The following is a 16,362-nucleotide window of genomic DNA, read 5'->3' on the forward strand; positions in this document are numbered from 1 at the left end:
GAGTTTGAATCATACACAAATGACAATTTATGGGCAAAGATAATGAGAAAGATGGATATGAATATGTCGGTTGATGATGGAGCAAATTAACAACTACGTAACACTTAGAATCTTTGACTAGTTCGCATGAAGATGACCACATTATTTGTCTTGTGTAATTTATCGAATATAGCTGCTTACAAACCGGAACCTATGTTTATTTCCTACGTAATACTACCTTCGATTTCATTTAAATCTACACATTTACACTTTTCACGCATGTCAATGCAAAATTTTGAAGACATATATCTTTAGTTTTGTATTTGTAGAAATTATAAAAAGTACATATTAATAAAATACATATTATGAGAAATCTAACAAGATCCCACATGACTATATTTTCATTCGCGTATAAATCACAAATGATGGTCAAAGTGAAATTTGTGAATTGTGTAAAATATCAAAGTATAACGATTAAAATTAAATGGAAGGAGTATATGTTTTTTTTTTTTTAATTTGAATATTTATTTATTTTTCAAGACATCTTATTTTAGTTGTGACATAAAATTGACCTCATATTTACTCGCAATTTATCAAAAAAGTGAACTCATTAAGATACGAAGGGAGTAGTATCCAAAAAAAAAGCAGGTGAACTATGACAATCTCCAAATAGAAGCTTGGAAAATGAAGATTAGATAAAAGATTTGAAACTCATATATATATATATAGATTATATTATCTCACATTCTCCAATGTCATGGGTCACAATACATATTAATTAGTCATAAGTACTATATATATAGTCTAATTCAATTACTGTGTACATATATATATAATGTAAAGACATAATTAATGAACTAAATTAGCATAGCTTATGATTGGCTTAGCTAATTAATTTGGTTTTGTGCACTGACAAAAAGTACACAAAAAGTCATTCAGTAGAATCCATGAGATTTGTTGGCCCCTTCTCCAGCAACTGCTTGATCCAACCTTGCTTGCCTTTGCCCATCCAGATTTAATCCAAAGTGAATATGAGGAAAATGTGCCCACTACAAAACCAACATTTTCGATTATCTTGTAAATGAGAGTCATTATTTGACAAAAGCTAACGGACGTCTCGGGGACGCTAGATAAGAAATATATTGTTTTACTTAATTACTCATATTTACATAAAATAGTATAATAATGTATAATTTCAGTGTAATGCTTTTAAATGCTTTGCATTGGAATTAAATGTTTTTCCGTTTCCTTTTGAAAAACATTAAATGCTTTGCATTGAAATTATATATTATTCTATTATTTTGTATAAATATGAGTAATTAAGTAGAACAATATATTTCTTATCTAGCACCGCCTAGAGCGTACGTTAGCGGGATCGTTCTCATTCTTCTTATTCTTAGCAACTTTCAAATGGATCTACAAATCATGACATGTCCCCTAAATGCTAGTATGCTACATCAATAACAAGGAATTTTATACCTATGAAATCATAATTAACATAGATAGCAAATATAGAAAGGAAAATAGTAAAGTATATACATATAAAGTTATATATAAACAAATGCAACGCATGCAGCTTAAGTATTATTCGAAGCATAAACCATAAAAGTAGTAAGTGGTTAAAAGTTAAAAACTCACATTCTTAGCTGCTGCACTGAAAGCCTCTCTATGGCTGATTTCAGGATTGCTAGCTTTTATCCTTTGGATTTCCTCCCTTTTATCACAAAACCAAAAAAGAAGAAAGGTGAAAAAACAAATTTTGGGAGATTCCCTATTCAAGTACTTCTATAAAAGGAAATTGAGTTGGAATTCGTGATATTACAATCAATTTATAGGAACTTTTTTTTTTTTGAAAAAAAAGAAACTATAATATTCTCAAAGCAAAAGTTTCCAAAAGATGATATGTTAGAAGTGGGGAAATTTTTTTTTGAGACATTCTTATAATAAAATTCAAAAAGTTCTTGGTTTTGCAATATGAGTATCTCTCACTTGCGTAACAAAAAAAATATATATATTTGAACTATATTATCTATTTGAACATATTATTACAGTCCTTTTTATTTTTTTTTATCTTTCTCAATTGATTTTTAAATTAAAGTTAGAAAAATTGACCAAGTGTTGTGATTATTATATAGAAGTATGAAAAAACATATTCACCTCGATATGTAGCTTCTATATTTTAATTGAATCCCAATTACTTTGATGCGTTAAAAAGCCTCTAGATAACTTGCTTGCTGAAAAAATTCTTATAGCTTTCTAGGTTTTTGTTGTTTCTTTGTAACAAATGGTTCATTTATTGATGGGTGAATGACGGGGATTGAACCCACGCATGGTAGAATACCAACTTTTCATAATTTTTACTAATACGTAATACCTACATAGAGTTATTATCAAAGATGTTGAATGGAGAATGTGCAAAAACAAATTTAAAAGATTGAAAAAAAAATACAAAAAGAGTAATAGTTAAAACTAATTTTTGCATATTGAAGTTCATGCACTTAATTTTTTTTATTTACGGAAACATATACTACTAGTAAGTTGAAAAGAACAATCTTCATTATACGTGTAGCTCTGTGAGCTACTTATTACTCTAGAAATTACCTGTTCATTAGTCATTACTGCCACCGTTTTTTATTGCTATATTTCTATTTTGAAAAATAAAACTATCAATTTTGACTAATTGTTTTGATTTTTCTATAAGTGTAAATATAGTCATGTGTAGTCTTGTTAAATTCGTCTTGATGAATAGATAGAAAAAATCAATATTTACCTAAAAGAATAAAAACTATTAAGGGTTAAAAAATATCTTGAAAATTGTGCCTAAAACAACGTAACAATTAAAAAAAAAATTAGAGGGAGAATAGGTTTGCAAAAGAGTACTTAATTCCTTTTCCTTTGTTCTATAGAGATTTGATTTGTCCATTTCATAAATAGTTGAAGATAAATTGTTTCGAATAAAAAGTAACAGAATGAAAGCAAAGGAAAGAAGTGATTCTTACTTTATAAATTTATTATAAGCTGAGGGAACACGCTGTCTCTTTTCTGGGGCTGCATACCAAATCCACAAAAAGAAAAATTAGACCTACTGTATATGCTCTAGAAAGACATAGTATCATAATTAAAGCTCCAATGAAAGTGTATTTGTTGCGAGCTTGTCTTCGCGTCCAACCGTTTGAGTCTCTTGGGGGACTCAAACGGGGGTAATTTAGTCATTTTATGCGTTGGAAGATTTCATGCGCGTGTGGCTGACATTTGCTTGGTACCAATGCTAGGTTATAATGGTACCATTCTCCAAAAATATCGATACCTTCTTGGTACCAGTCCTGATAACAATTTGATACCAATGTCAGGTTATAATGGTACCATTGTGTTTTTTTTGGGTGTTTGAGTCTTTTTTGGACTCAAACAGTTGGTTACCAAGCCTTTCTCTGTTTGTTGCCCTTATCTATAGTTTTTGTGCTACATGCAAATGTCAAAAATGTTAGTATATATATATCTATGTACAACCTAGAGAAAAATAATCAAAATTAGGGTTATAAGAAATTAGGTATCAAATTTTGTCATAAGATCAAATCAAACTCATTACAACATATTAATCAAGCAGTTGTTAACAATTAGTAATAATCTATTTGAATAAACGAGGCTTAATGCTCTTGATTATTATTACAAATATGCTAAGTGCAAGAGTTTACCTTAAAAAAGGAAGTACTCCCTCCGTTTTAAAATATAAGGCATTCATACTTTACGAAAATTTGCTTTGACCACGAATATCTCTCATAATATAATAATTAAAATTATGCTGCTGAATTTGTCCTGAAAAATACTATAATAACATTAATTTTTAAATTTTTTATCCACCTAAATTGAGAGTAATTAGCGGTCAAAGTTTGACTTCGAACATCGTGTGTGCCTTATATTTTGAAACGAAGGGAGTATCTTGGAAGCCTCATTCTACCTAAAATTTCTTTTAGCTAGCAGCTTAAGTCCAATTTTCTAGCAATTTTCTACAACTTAATTTATCCATAAAAAAGTGAGAATACCCCATATAAAGGAGTATAGATTAATGAGGCATACATAATATATGATCCCATTCCCATTTTCTCTCAAAAAAATATATAATATTGAGGAATACATTATTGTTAAACTCATGAGAGCTGAAAATCAAACTAATTTTTTGAGGCATACATTATTGCTAATCAGTTTCAAATGAAATGAAGATCAGAGTTTTGTCATGATCTTGTTATAACATAATATGATATGGGATGAGTCTTTTTCTAGCTACATATATGGATTCATGGAGTGGTTTTAAATGTTTTTGAATAAGCTATAAATTGCAGAGGTGCATTGTTTTCACCTGATTTTTGCTTGTTTGAACTTGAGGTAATTGAATTATTAAGGCTAGACGTAGCTTATCTAAACTTAATGTAATTGTAATTAAACTTTTATAACTATTATTAACCGTGATCGATTGAGCTTATATATAAAGTGATTGGCCCCCCAAACTGAAATTAGTGAAAGTAATGTAATCAAGAGAACACTTCACTCAAAAAAAGCCGTCACACAAAAGAGAGAAGTGTTTCACTTATTTTAGAATAGGAGGCATAATATAAGATTATGGTTTAACCCAAGAATTGCTTTGAACTAACCTTTCATTTAGCTAGCTAAACTTTATTTCTAATAAGCAAGCTTAGGTTGTAAATATGCACTACTAATGATCAATAATAAAGTATTGACTATTTCACTATAAGCTGCCCTATAACATAAGAAAATTTGCAAAAAAAAACCTTTTAAAGGTTCAATTTTGCAGAAAAAATCTCAAAGCATTCTTTGCAAAAAGAAACAACAAACTTAATTTTTCTTGTAAGAAGAAACCTATTCCCATTTCCGGTGTGTTTTTTCTCAATTTCGGTGATGACCCTTCTATCTTTCTTTAACCCCCTATTTCCATTAACCACAATACCACCCCTATGCATCTCAAAAACCACATCGAAAAATGAGAATATGTTTATCATCTTACAAGAAAATTTAAGTTTGTGGTTTTTCTTCGCAAAAAAATATTTTAAAAGGTTTTTTTCTCGCAAAATTGAACATTTTAAAGGTTTTTTTCGACAAATTTTCCTATAACACATTAAATGAATTAGATCCTTTATTAAATCCTAAACATGAGATACTAATTAAGAATCATAAACTAGTACATTTGATCTTTTCATGTGCTTCTAACTAGCACCAAATTTGAAATTTGTCAGCTAACCAATTCAGATTGCAACTGAGAAATCAAAGAACTTACGTCGGATGGGCGGTGGCCGAAGCTGTTGATGATCATCATGTTGATCAGATCCTACGGTAGTAATAGTTGATGATGATGAGCCTGCTGTTATATTACTACTATCCTTGCTCTCATCTTGATGATTATAGTGCTGCCTCACCAACTATACATGTATCAGTATCATGTATGTACGTAAATTTATGATCTAATATAAATTTCTTTATGAAAATCTTCAACTAGTAGTAACTAAACTGTAAGATCAATGAAAAATTTTGGTTGATCCAAAAGAGTCAAACAATAATCATAAAATTATACCTGAAAATTATCTTGATGTGGGACAGATGGAGGTGAAAGTCCTATATTAACAGAGAGAAGATTGGCACAATGGCCACATCTAACTGTTACCAAGTTATACGTACTGCAGCAAGGTACACTAACCTGCCATATTTAAGCAAAGAAAAGAAATCATGTATATGTTCAATTCATATATGTATAAGATGACACAAGAGAAAATATATATATATACTTCATCTGTTCTCTAATTGTTGTGCTAATATGATAATATTTTTATACATATTTTTTTTTAAAAAAAGTTACATTGATAGTTTGCAAACCTTGACCTTGTAAAAAGAAATAGAACTATTAGGTCTAAAGGCCTTGTTTACCATGAAAAATGATACAAATATAGGAAAAGGTGTCAAAAAATGGTATTGGTCATACAACTTTGTTTGGATGGAGGAAAATGATTTTTCATGGAAAAAAATGTTTTTGGAAGAACATGCGATTATAAAATAATTTTTCGATCCTTAGTTTGGTTTCTCGCGATAAACAAGGGTTTGTTTGATTTAACTTATTTTGTCTTATCTTATCTTTATCTAAACTTATCTGATACATCTTTTTTTTTTTCCTGAAATGAGTGACGATAAGTTAACATGACTTCTTATCTTATCTTATCTTATCTTATCTTATCTTATCTTATCTTATCTTATCTTATCTTATCTTATCTTATAAGATCTTAAATGAGTTAAAATAAGTTGAACAGAACATGTCTGAGTTAGAGACGAAAGAAATACTGAAATAATGAGAGGATGGAAATGGAAGAAGAGAAAGAGGAAGGTCAGGTATATAGTGAGGGAATCTATCATCCCTATCCTTGTAAAAGTTAATTTTAAATTACAAGCAAAGAAAGGAAAATGAAAAAAAGAAGCAATTTCAAATAACATGAAGTCCTTAATTCCAATCAAACACTATCTTAATAACATATGAAATATGTTTCTCAAAAACATTTTGCTCAATTTTGAGGAGCTATTGTGAAACCTAGTAGACATTTAGACCCATATAATGATCAAAAGTAATGGAGAAATCCTGATTTTAGTGCTGTCAAAACATTTTAGTGAAATGGAATCCATGCTAATACAATATATATATCATCATCCCCCACTATGAGGTTTCTTCAGTTAGCTTACTACTGTTCCTTTAATCTCATCTTAAGCAACTTCATTTAATTTCAAAGGAATATCTACTAATATATGAAAGTAAAATAAGCTTAATTTGTAAACTTTAATTTGAAATTTACCTATGCATTTTATCATTTTTTTTTGTCCATATAAAGAGAAAATAAAATAACTCACAGAATATGAAACTGTTTTTTTTTATTGATTAATCAACCCAAATCACAAAATATATGAAGCTGTTTTTTAATATATATATAAATATTAGTGTGATTTGAAGTGATTATGTTTGTTTTACACCATTGGAGGTACTCAAGACCTATTAATAATGTAAGTTATAATAACAAAGGTAGATAATATTACAATTGTTGTAAATCTATATTTATTACTACCAAATCCATGCAATTTGAATACAATTAGGCTTAACTAAAACTTTATCTTTTTACAAAAAAAAAAAAAAACTGGGCCGATGTGGAAGAAGATCATGATCATTTGATATTTCATACACAGAACCCCCTTTAAAACAAGGACTCACAAGTCACACCCCACATCAAGAAAACTATAGTACTGTACAATATACTCCCTCTGTTTTTTCTATTATAATTATTATATATACTTTAGAAGAATATTTCATTTATTATGACAAAGAATTAACCAGCTAACAAAGCAAGAATGAAATTCATATTAGATTGTTGCGAAAGTTTTTAATTTTTTTTAAACTCGATCTTCTAAATGAGAAAACAACAAGTAAGAGAAGAAAGTATAAAGTCGTAACGAAAATATATTAATATTATCTGGTAGTCTTATAGAAATGACACATGAGAATGAGTAGACAATGTGAAAAAAGACAACCCTAGCTAGATGAAAATTTTCTTTCCATTTTTGCTGCAACTCCTGAAACTGGGCTCCCAAACCCTGACATAAGTATACCCTTCATTCTCCCCCCATACAAAGTCAAGAAAGAAAGAAAAAGGTAAAGTGATAACGATCTGACTATTGTATGCATTAAAAGTGAGAGAAATTAACCATATCATTATTTATACTATTGCATAGTTTTTTCATACACATACTAATATACTTCATTCTCCTAAAAATTAATCATAGCAGACAAATAATATTAACCAACACAGTAAAAAAAAGAACACTCTTCTTCCTTTCTCTGCAGTAAAAAAAAAAAATGACTGTTGTCTGTTGGAATGCTTGCAGAATGAGAGAGAAAATGGTACAAATGATGAATCAGAAGTCACTGAGACATGAATGATCATGATTCCAACACATCCAAAAACCAAAAAAAAAAAAGGATGATATAATTTTAGAAATAGTAAATATGAATGTTTGAAAAGATTTCTGCACAAAAATAAAAAATGTCATAAACTATAATTTATATGTAAATTGATATCTAACCTATATATTATGACTTATATGGATAAACTAGCTGTCTAGCTACCTGTTTTATTACAGATGAACCCTAATTAATACTTCATATATATTTTTAGCTTCATCAAAACCCTACTAATTATAGCTTAATCTTTAGTTACAAATCTTATAAAATGTCAATTAAAACCTAAAAAACAATCTCTAATCTATCAAAAACTCATGAATTTAAGGGGTTTTATACTTTTATTAACCAAAACAAATCCAGGGTTTTGATCTAAGAAAAAGTAGAAACTCAAAGATTGTTTCTTTTTTTACCAAAAATAAAAAACAAAGTTAGATTTTATGTACTAATTTCTGTTCTTAAAATAGTAGAATAAAGGAGAGAGTACCGCTAAAATGGTGTTGCAGAAGGTGCAGTGAACATAGCAGACGCGCTCTGAAGTACTGAAGTCCATTGATACTATGATATGTCTGAAACTTTCAGTAGTTTTCAGGAAAAATATAATAATTGACAGCAAAATATTAATTATATGATTCTTCAATTTTTTTGCTTCAATCTTAGAGAAAGAGAGAAAAAAAAGGAGAAGTTTTTAGAGAGAAAAAATGGATATTGGGAGAAAGGGTAGAGAGGGAAAGTGAGAGAAAATACAAGTAATAATGAAAATATATGAGTAGTATATAGTAGTAATTAGCTCTAACACACTATAGTCCATAAACTTTGGTCGGTTGGGAAAGGATCAAACAAAGTTTGTATGTGGAGGTCGTACGAAAACTTATGAGGGAGTTTGATAATGAATATAGGAAGCAAATTGGGATTAATTAAGTTACTAATTTCACTATAGTTAATTAAGACAATTGCTAATGTGAAAATTAAAAAATGATTTTGTGTATGAGGGGTAGAAACTATCATGTCAATGTGTCACTCCATTTTCAGTAAAAGGTACTATATTTCATTATGAGTTGATTACTTATAAATGTCATTGATTCCAATAATTCCCTATAAGTCAATCCTTGTAATCACACAATGGGATGCTAGTTTCTCAACAAATTATTAGTTTTGATATTTATATGTCATGTTGTATTATGAAACTAGTCAAAGGAATGATGTAGGGTTGGTGAGAGTAAAATTCCGAGTTGAAGTATAATCCCGAGTCTTGTCACTCGAAGCCCTGCAAAACAAGGAAAACTGACCCGGGGCTGTTCTCAGGAAAGCTCCTCCGACGCTCAAGTCAATGCTGGGTTAGAGAGAGAAAGTGAGTAATTGTAGAGAGAGATGCTATGAATTGGTTAGGTGAGAATTGAAAACCTGCTCATTGATTGGGCCCCTATTTTTAGGAAAGTTGTCTCCCTTTTATGGCAAAGTTATTCTTTGCCTAAAGAGCTGGTGGCCCCCAGGGAGCTTGTTGGATTGCTCTTTTAGGTGGGCTTTATGAAATATCATTGGATCAGATTAGGGGTCCAAACAGGTGGCCATTAGAAGATGTTATTTTTGAAAAGTGAATCAATTAAAAGCAGCGGATTTGTTGACGTGTGAAGGTAATTATTACCTCTCCTACTTCACAAAGTCCCCACTACTTTTTACGCTTTTCTTCCTTAATATGCAAGTTGGATATATGGGTTGGCTCATTGAATAGGGTCAATTAGTTTTTCTCTCCAAATCAAAATAAACGAATAGACTTCGTTGCTAGTAAACAATGCGGACTCGGATAAGTTAAAATTTCGGTTTAGGTTAAATTGTGAGGCTAAGGTCACATAGCAAAGGTTCAATTTCATTTTACACAAATTTAGGTTTTTGGTTAGAATGATCACAATATTGGCATAAAGTATATGCTAAGGAGTTTGAGTACAGTCATGACCTACCCTGACCCCTCAAAAGTTTTGTTGTTGTTAGGAATAATGGTGAAGCCCTGAGCAATATGTCGACCACTCTGGTGGGATTTTAGGGACCATAATCTACTCAATCAAAATCTCCCATTTTACAATAATTGTCTTTTAATTTAATAAGGTTTACTTGTTGTATGTCGGTCTAGGGATTTCAATCTAGTGACTAGTTTTGTATTATTAACCTAGAGACTATACACCTGATATGAAGCTCTTATATAGAAGATGCAAAGACTTTCAATACGAGATCAGAGCAGCTCATCAGTGATGCTAATATGTCTAGGGTTCTTAATATTTGTATTTAATTTGTTTTTCGAGTCCTTATATGGGTTGATTGTACACGGTCAATATTTTATTATCAATGATATCACCCCTTCCCTACCCCTTAAGAAAAAGTTTATTATTAGGTTTCAAGCTCAAGTTATCCCTTTCCTACCCGTAACCAATGTTAATTTGCAAATCGTATCTTAAAAGAGAAAAAATATCTATAAACGTTATTTGAATTTCAAATTTGAATCTTATATTTAACATTGTAAATGATATATACTCTCTTTGTTTTTTCACGTTTTCGCATGCAAAACCTTGTGATTGAAGGTTTAATACTTTAATTGTATATTTTAACCGTATGATATATAAAAAGAGAAAAACTAGTAGTCAAGTATGTCGATCTTATCATATATCAATGTATATACTTCAAATTAAAACTGGTGTTGGATAGAAGGTGGGGGTGCAACATAATATAAGCAAAGGTACTATCAATTATCAAAGAGGTGGAAGAAAATGAAGGAAAAAAGGTGTTACTAAGACTTCTAGAATGGGTACTTGGTCAGTGTGATTGGCCAATGGACACTTAATTAATACAGGATCACCAAGACAAGTTGGGACTTCAAATAGGGAATAATTAAGGCCAAGGAAGGATAGGGATGGTGGTTCTCTAGACTCTAGTGGTAGTCATAAGATTTTGAGGTGTACTAACTTCACCATAGCAATAAGTGAGTATATCTCCCATACGCACTCGTTCCAAAAAATATTAGTTATCATCCTCAGCTAAGGGTATGTTTGGCTGAGAGAAAAGTATCTTTCAGGAAAATCGTTTTTCTCATTTTCCTCATTTAGTTTAATTTGTTCGGATCAATGAAGGGAAAATACAGGTTGAATTTCATTTTTCAAGGGTGGAAAATTACTTTCCTTACAGAGATAAGGAAAGTCGATCACACTTTCCCCCCACTCCATTAAACAATAACACAACACAAACAAAGGAAAATGGTTTCAAAGGGAAGTTACATCCCTTACAACCAAACAAAGGAAATTCAATCTAAAATCGAGTTTTCTCTGGAAAATGGTTTCTATGGAAAACTACTTTGCGTTAGAAATGTTTTCCGTCCAACCAAACACACCATAAATTTTCTTGGAATTTTCTTTCAGAAAAAATTTGCTGAATGAAAATATAATATTTTGAAGCGTATTAAATATGTAAATTGGAAGAGGAAGGAGTTCATTATATTGGTTTGTTTTCCTTCATTCACATATACTATATGTTAATCTTTTAAAACTTATGTCTTTAATTTACAAATTTCTACTCCACCAGTGGTGGCATATATCTGCATAAGTGCATATATAGCCTAATAGTTAGTATTCTTGAACACAATAATTTTCCCGGTTTGTATAATTTTAGAAGGAAGCTCATATTCCAATTCAACTTTCAATTTTATATCCAATAATACCTTTGAAATGAGTTATGTGAAATTGAAACAAACAACACTTACGTTAGTGGTAAGACAAACAAGTTTCCTATGGTTGGGCCATGTTTGGTGTATATTTAGGCCAAAATTAGCTAGAGCTTTAAAAATAACATAAATCAGTCATTACAGTGCATGTAATACCATATTTGGACACTATAGGTGGCATAACATTTCTACAAAAGTTACAAAGAGAATTTTCCACTTAATTGATACAGCTTTTGAAACATTCGGCATGCTCAAGATATTAAGCTCATCTATATAGTGGCTGAATAAAATTGCTTAATATTTCACAATAAGTAATCTAACAACAACACTGAAATAGTAAAAGTAATTTCACAAACTAGCTACTTGTACATCATTAATCGAGTCCCATTTTATAGCCAAAAGGTATTGAGAAAAATATCAAAACAAAGAGCTTTTTCTCTACCAAACATCAAGTGTCTTTACCAAATTGCCCACTCCACACGTGTTTGATAGCGTCATAGCGAATAGTTATTTTATTAGCTGATTGTACAACTACTAAGAGTTCAAATAAAGTATTGATCTGCGCGCTTCATATTATGATGAAGATCTAACTACAAATGTTCATTTAGGACATAAATATTTTTTGTTAATTGCTAGTTACCATTAGTATAATATTACCTTTGGTTTTTGTTAGTTTACCAGTATTTTTTTTGGGATGTCCCTTATTAGTTTACCCATTTCTGTTGTTTCTATTTTTTGGAATGAGACCACTAACTTTAAATACGCATACATTCAACTGTAACATAAAATAATAGTTTCTCTTGCCTTTTATGTTCTACAATATTGTTTCTCCTAAAATTTTGTGTAAAAAAAATGTGTAAACTTAACAACTGGAGAGAGTACTAAGGAGGAATAATTAAGAGTAAAAAAAAACGACAAAATAAGATTGTATTGGGATTCATACATGATATGATGATTGAGAGAATGAGTGGGTGGAATTGAAGTGACATTTTGGCTTCACAATCACACAAACTGATCACAAACAACAAATTCTTTATATCTTTAATGCGTGCTTGGAAATATATGTAATATTAATTGCTTTAGAATGTTATAGGGATGTGAGATATATTAATATGAGGAGATCATAGCAAACAAAACTGGAAAGACAACTCTTTAACCAGCCAAAAAAATAAAGGAAATAAAAAAAACCCTAATCATCTTTCTTTTTTCTCTCTCCTTTGACTGATGTCATAGGTGGTCAACACTATATAAATATATTGTCCTTTTTTTCTGGCTCTGAAATTAATTAATTTTGATTGATATGCACCCTAGATAAGATTTCAGGTGTTTTACTATTATTTGATTGATGTTACACCTAAGTTACTTAGGTTACTGTTTATTGTATATCTAGCTTAATTCAACACTAGAGCTAAATTATTGAATTGATGAGAAAGGTGAAAGTCTTTTCTTATTTCATCTTATGTGAAGAATTTAAAAAGAAAAAAAAATATTGAGGTTCTACTTGTAAATATTAATTGCTTGTTTATAGGATAGAACAGTTTTTTGCAATATACTCAAGATCGATTTTCCTATTCATTGTCACTCTCCAAAGAACCACACAAGCATGAATTTTCTTTATTTGAAATGATTTTGCTTGTGGCAACTTTATATCCAATGTCAAAAAATTATTCAAATGACAAATTTCATGTCTATTAACCATTGTATTATTAATTACTAGTCTTATATGCACGCTATTCATGCGGAAACATATAAAAGTTTTCATATATACTTCCTTCGTCTTTTTTTAATTGTTATATTGTATGTATGGGGCACTATGCATATAAGACCTTTGACCTTATTTACTTTTATATACGTAAAGAAAAACGTGGGTTTATTTGTGCTTTTGACCTAAACCATGTTCCTTCTAATAATAATAGTAATAATAATGAGTAAAAACTATAATAAACAAAATAATCCTGATTTCAGTGCTGTCAAAACATTTTAATGAAATGGAATCATGCTAATACAATATATCATCATTCCCCACTATGAGAGGTTTATTTCTTCAGTTAGCTTACTACTGTTCCTTTAATCTAATCTTAAGCAACTTCATTTAATTTTAAAGGAATATCTACTTATATATGAAAGTAAAATAAGCTTAATTTGTAAACTTTGATTTGAAATTCACCTATGCATTTTATCATTTTTTTGTCCATATAAAGAGAATATCAAAAATAACACATAGAATATGAAACTGTTTCTTTTTAATGTATACTTCCTCCGTTTCAAAATAGATGCTACATTTTGACTTTTCCACTATTCATGAGTGAGGTTTGACCATGCATTATTTACTATTAGGTAAAATCAAATGTTATAATGTAATATGTTGTTGGATTTGTCTTAATGTATATTTTCAGAAAATCAAAATTTTATACTTTACTCTAATACATAATTAAAGATATTAGTAGTCAAAGTAGTGCATCGACAAGCGTTTTAGTCAAAATGTAGCATCTATTTTGAAACGGAGGAAGTATATTAGTGTGATTTGAAGTGATTATGTTTGTTTTACACTATTGGAGGAACTCAAGACCTATTAATAAAGTAATTTATAATAACATAGGTAGATAATACTACTATTACAATTGTTGTAAATCTTATATTTATTACTACCAAATCCATGCAATTTGAATAAATTAGGCTTAAATAAAACTTCATCTTAATTGTATAAGTATGTTTTTTTTTAAAAAAACTCTGCCGATGTAAAAGAAGATCATGATCATTTGACATGTCATACACAACCCCTACAATTTTTTAAAATAAGGACTCACAAGTCACACCCCACATCAATAAGACTATAGTACTGTACAATATACTCCCTCTGTTTTTTCTAATATAATTATTATATATACTTTAGAAGAATATTTCATTTATTATGACAAAGAATTAACCAGCTAACAAAGCAAGAATGAAATTCATATTAGATTGTTGCGAAAGTTTTTAATTTTTTTTAAACTCGATCTTCTAAATGAGAAAACAACATGTAAGAGAAGAAAGTATAAAGTCGTAACGAAAATATATTAATATTATATGGTAGTCTTATAGAAATGACACATGAGAATGAGTAGACAATGTGAAAAAAGACAACCCTAGCTAGATGAAAAATCTCTTTCCATTTTTGCTGCAACTCCTGAAACTGGGCTCCCAAACCCTGACATAAGTATACCCTTCATTCTCCCCCCATACAAAGTCAAGAAAGAAAGAAAAAGGTAAAGTGATAACGATCTGACTATTGTATGCATTAAAAGTGAGAGAAATTAACCATATCATTATTTATACTATTGCATAGTTTTTTCATACACATACTAATATACTTCATTCTCCTAAAAATTAATCATAGCAGACAAATAATATTAACCAACACAGTAAAAAAAAGAACACTCTTCTTCCTTTCTCTGCAGTAAAAAAAAAAAATGACTGTTGTCTGTTGGAATGCTTGCAGAATGAGAGAGAAAATGGTACAAATGATGAATCATAAGTCACTGAGACATGAATGATCATGATTCCAACACATCCAAAAACCCAAAAAAAAAAGGATGATATAATTTTAGAAATAGTAAATATGAATGTTTGAAAAGATTTCTGCACAAAAATAAAAAATGTCATAAACTATAATTTATATGTAAATTGATATCTAACCTATATATTATGACTTATATGGATAAACTAGCTGTCTAGCTACCTGTTTTATTACAGATGAACCTAATTAATACTTCATATATTTTAGCTTCATCAAAACCCTACTAATTATAGCTTAATCTTTAGTTACAAATCTTATAAAATGTCAATTAAAACCTAAAAAACAATCTCTAATCTATCAAAAACTCATGAATTTAAGGGGTTTTATACTTTTATTAACCAAAACAAATCCAGGGTTTTGATCTAAGAAAAAGTAGAAACTCAAAGATTGTTTCTTTTTTTACCAAAAATAAAAAACAAAGTTAGATTTTATGTACTAATTTCTGTTCTTAAAATAGTAGAATAAAGGAGAGAGTACCGCTAAAATGGTGTTGCAGAAGGTGCAGTGAACATAGCAGACGCGCTCTGAAGTACTGAAGTCCATTGATAATATGATATGTCTGAAACTTTCAGTAGTTTTCAGGAAAAATATAATAATTGACAGCAAAATATTAATTATATGCTTCTTCAATTTTTTTTGCTTCAATCTTAGAGAAAGAGAGAAAAAAAAGGAGAAGTTTAGAGAGAAAAAATGGATATTGGGAGAAAGGGTAGAGAGGGAAAGTGAGAGAAAATACAAGTAATAATCTCTATTCTATATGGGAAGAGGGGTAGGACACAAAATATTAGAAACCCCATTTTACCCTCATAACATCTCTATTATAACTACTTCCTTTAATGAAAAAATAAAAAAGAAAACTACCTAATTAATTTAAAAATAAAAAAATATTACAAAAAGAAAACCATCAAGAATTCAAATATTCCTAATTTATTAGAAATAATTAATAATTAATTTAATTTTTTTCATCTCCTAAAAAAATAATTTTGTATGTATGTTTGCACGCATCGCGTGCATATAAAAACTAGTGAAAATATATGAGTAGTATATAGTAGTAATTAGCTCTAACACACTATAGTCCATAAACTTTGGTCGGTTGAGAAAGGATCAAACAAAGTTTGTATGTGG

The 16,362-nt window shown here is 29.6% G+C and overlaps 1 protein-coding gene across 3 annotated transcripts; it reads right to left on the bottom strand.

The window, feature by feature from the left end:
• Positions 1-670: 670 nt before the first annotated feature.
• LOC104899875 (putative axial regulator YABBY 2) lies at positions 671-15,951 on the bottom strand. 3 transcript variants are annotated; one of them, XM_048648238.2, is made up of 6 exons: positions 15,715-15,951; positions 5,561-5,683; positions 5,267-5,408; positions 2,979-3,027; positions 1,618-1,693; positions 671-1,028 (listed from the first exon to the last, which is right to left on the bottom strand). In XM_048648238.2, exons 1-6 carry the CDS (start codon positions 15,778-15,780, stop codon positions 915-917), a joined length of 570 nt encoding a protein of 189 aa, XP_048504195.1. In that variant the 5' UTR covers positions 15,781-15,951; the 3' UTR covers positions 671-914. The 3 variants fall into 3 exon arrangements, with proteins under 3 accessions (XP_048504195.1, XP_010685467.1, XP_010685466.1); XM_010687165.4 differs by lacking the exon at positions 15,715-15,951 and adding an exon at positions 8,463-9,132 and having other exon boundaries at positions 5,267-5,396; XM_010687164.3 differs by lacking the exon at positions 15,715-15,951 and adding an exon at positions 8,463-8,845.
• Positions 15,952-16,362: the final 411 nt, after the last annotated feature.

Source organism: Beta vulgaris, chromosome 7 (genome assembly GCF_026745355.1).
Source record: "Beta vulgaris subsp. vulgaris cultivar EL10 chromosome 7, EL10.2, whole genome shotgun sequence".
NCBI classification, from domain to species: domain Eukaryota; kingdom Viridiplantae; phylum Streptophyta; class Magnoliopsida; order Caryophyllales; family Amaranthaceae; genus Beta; species Beta vulgaris.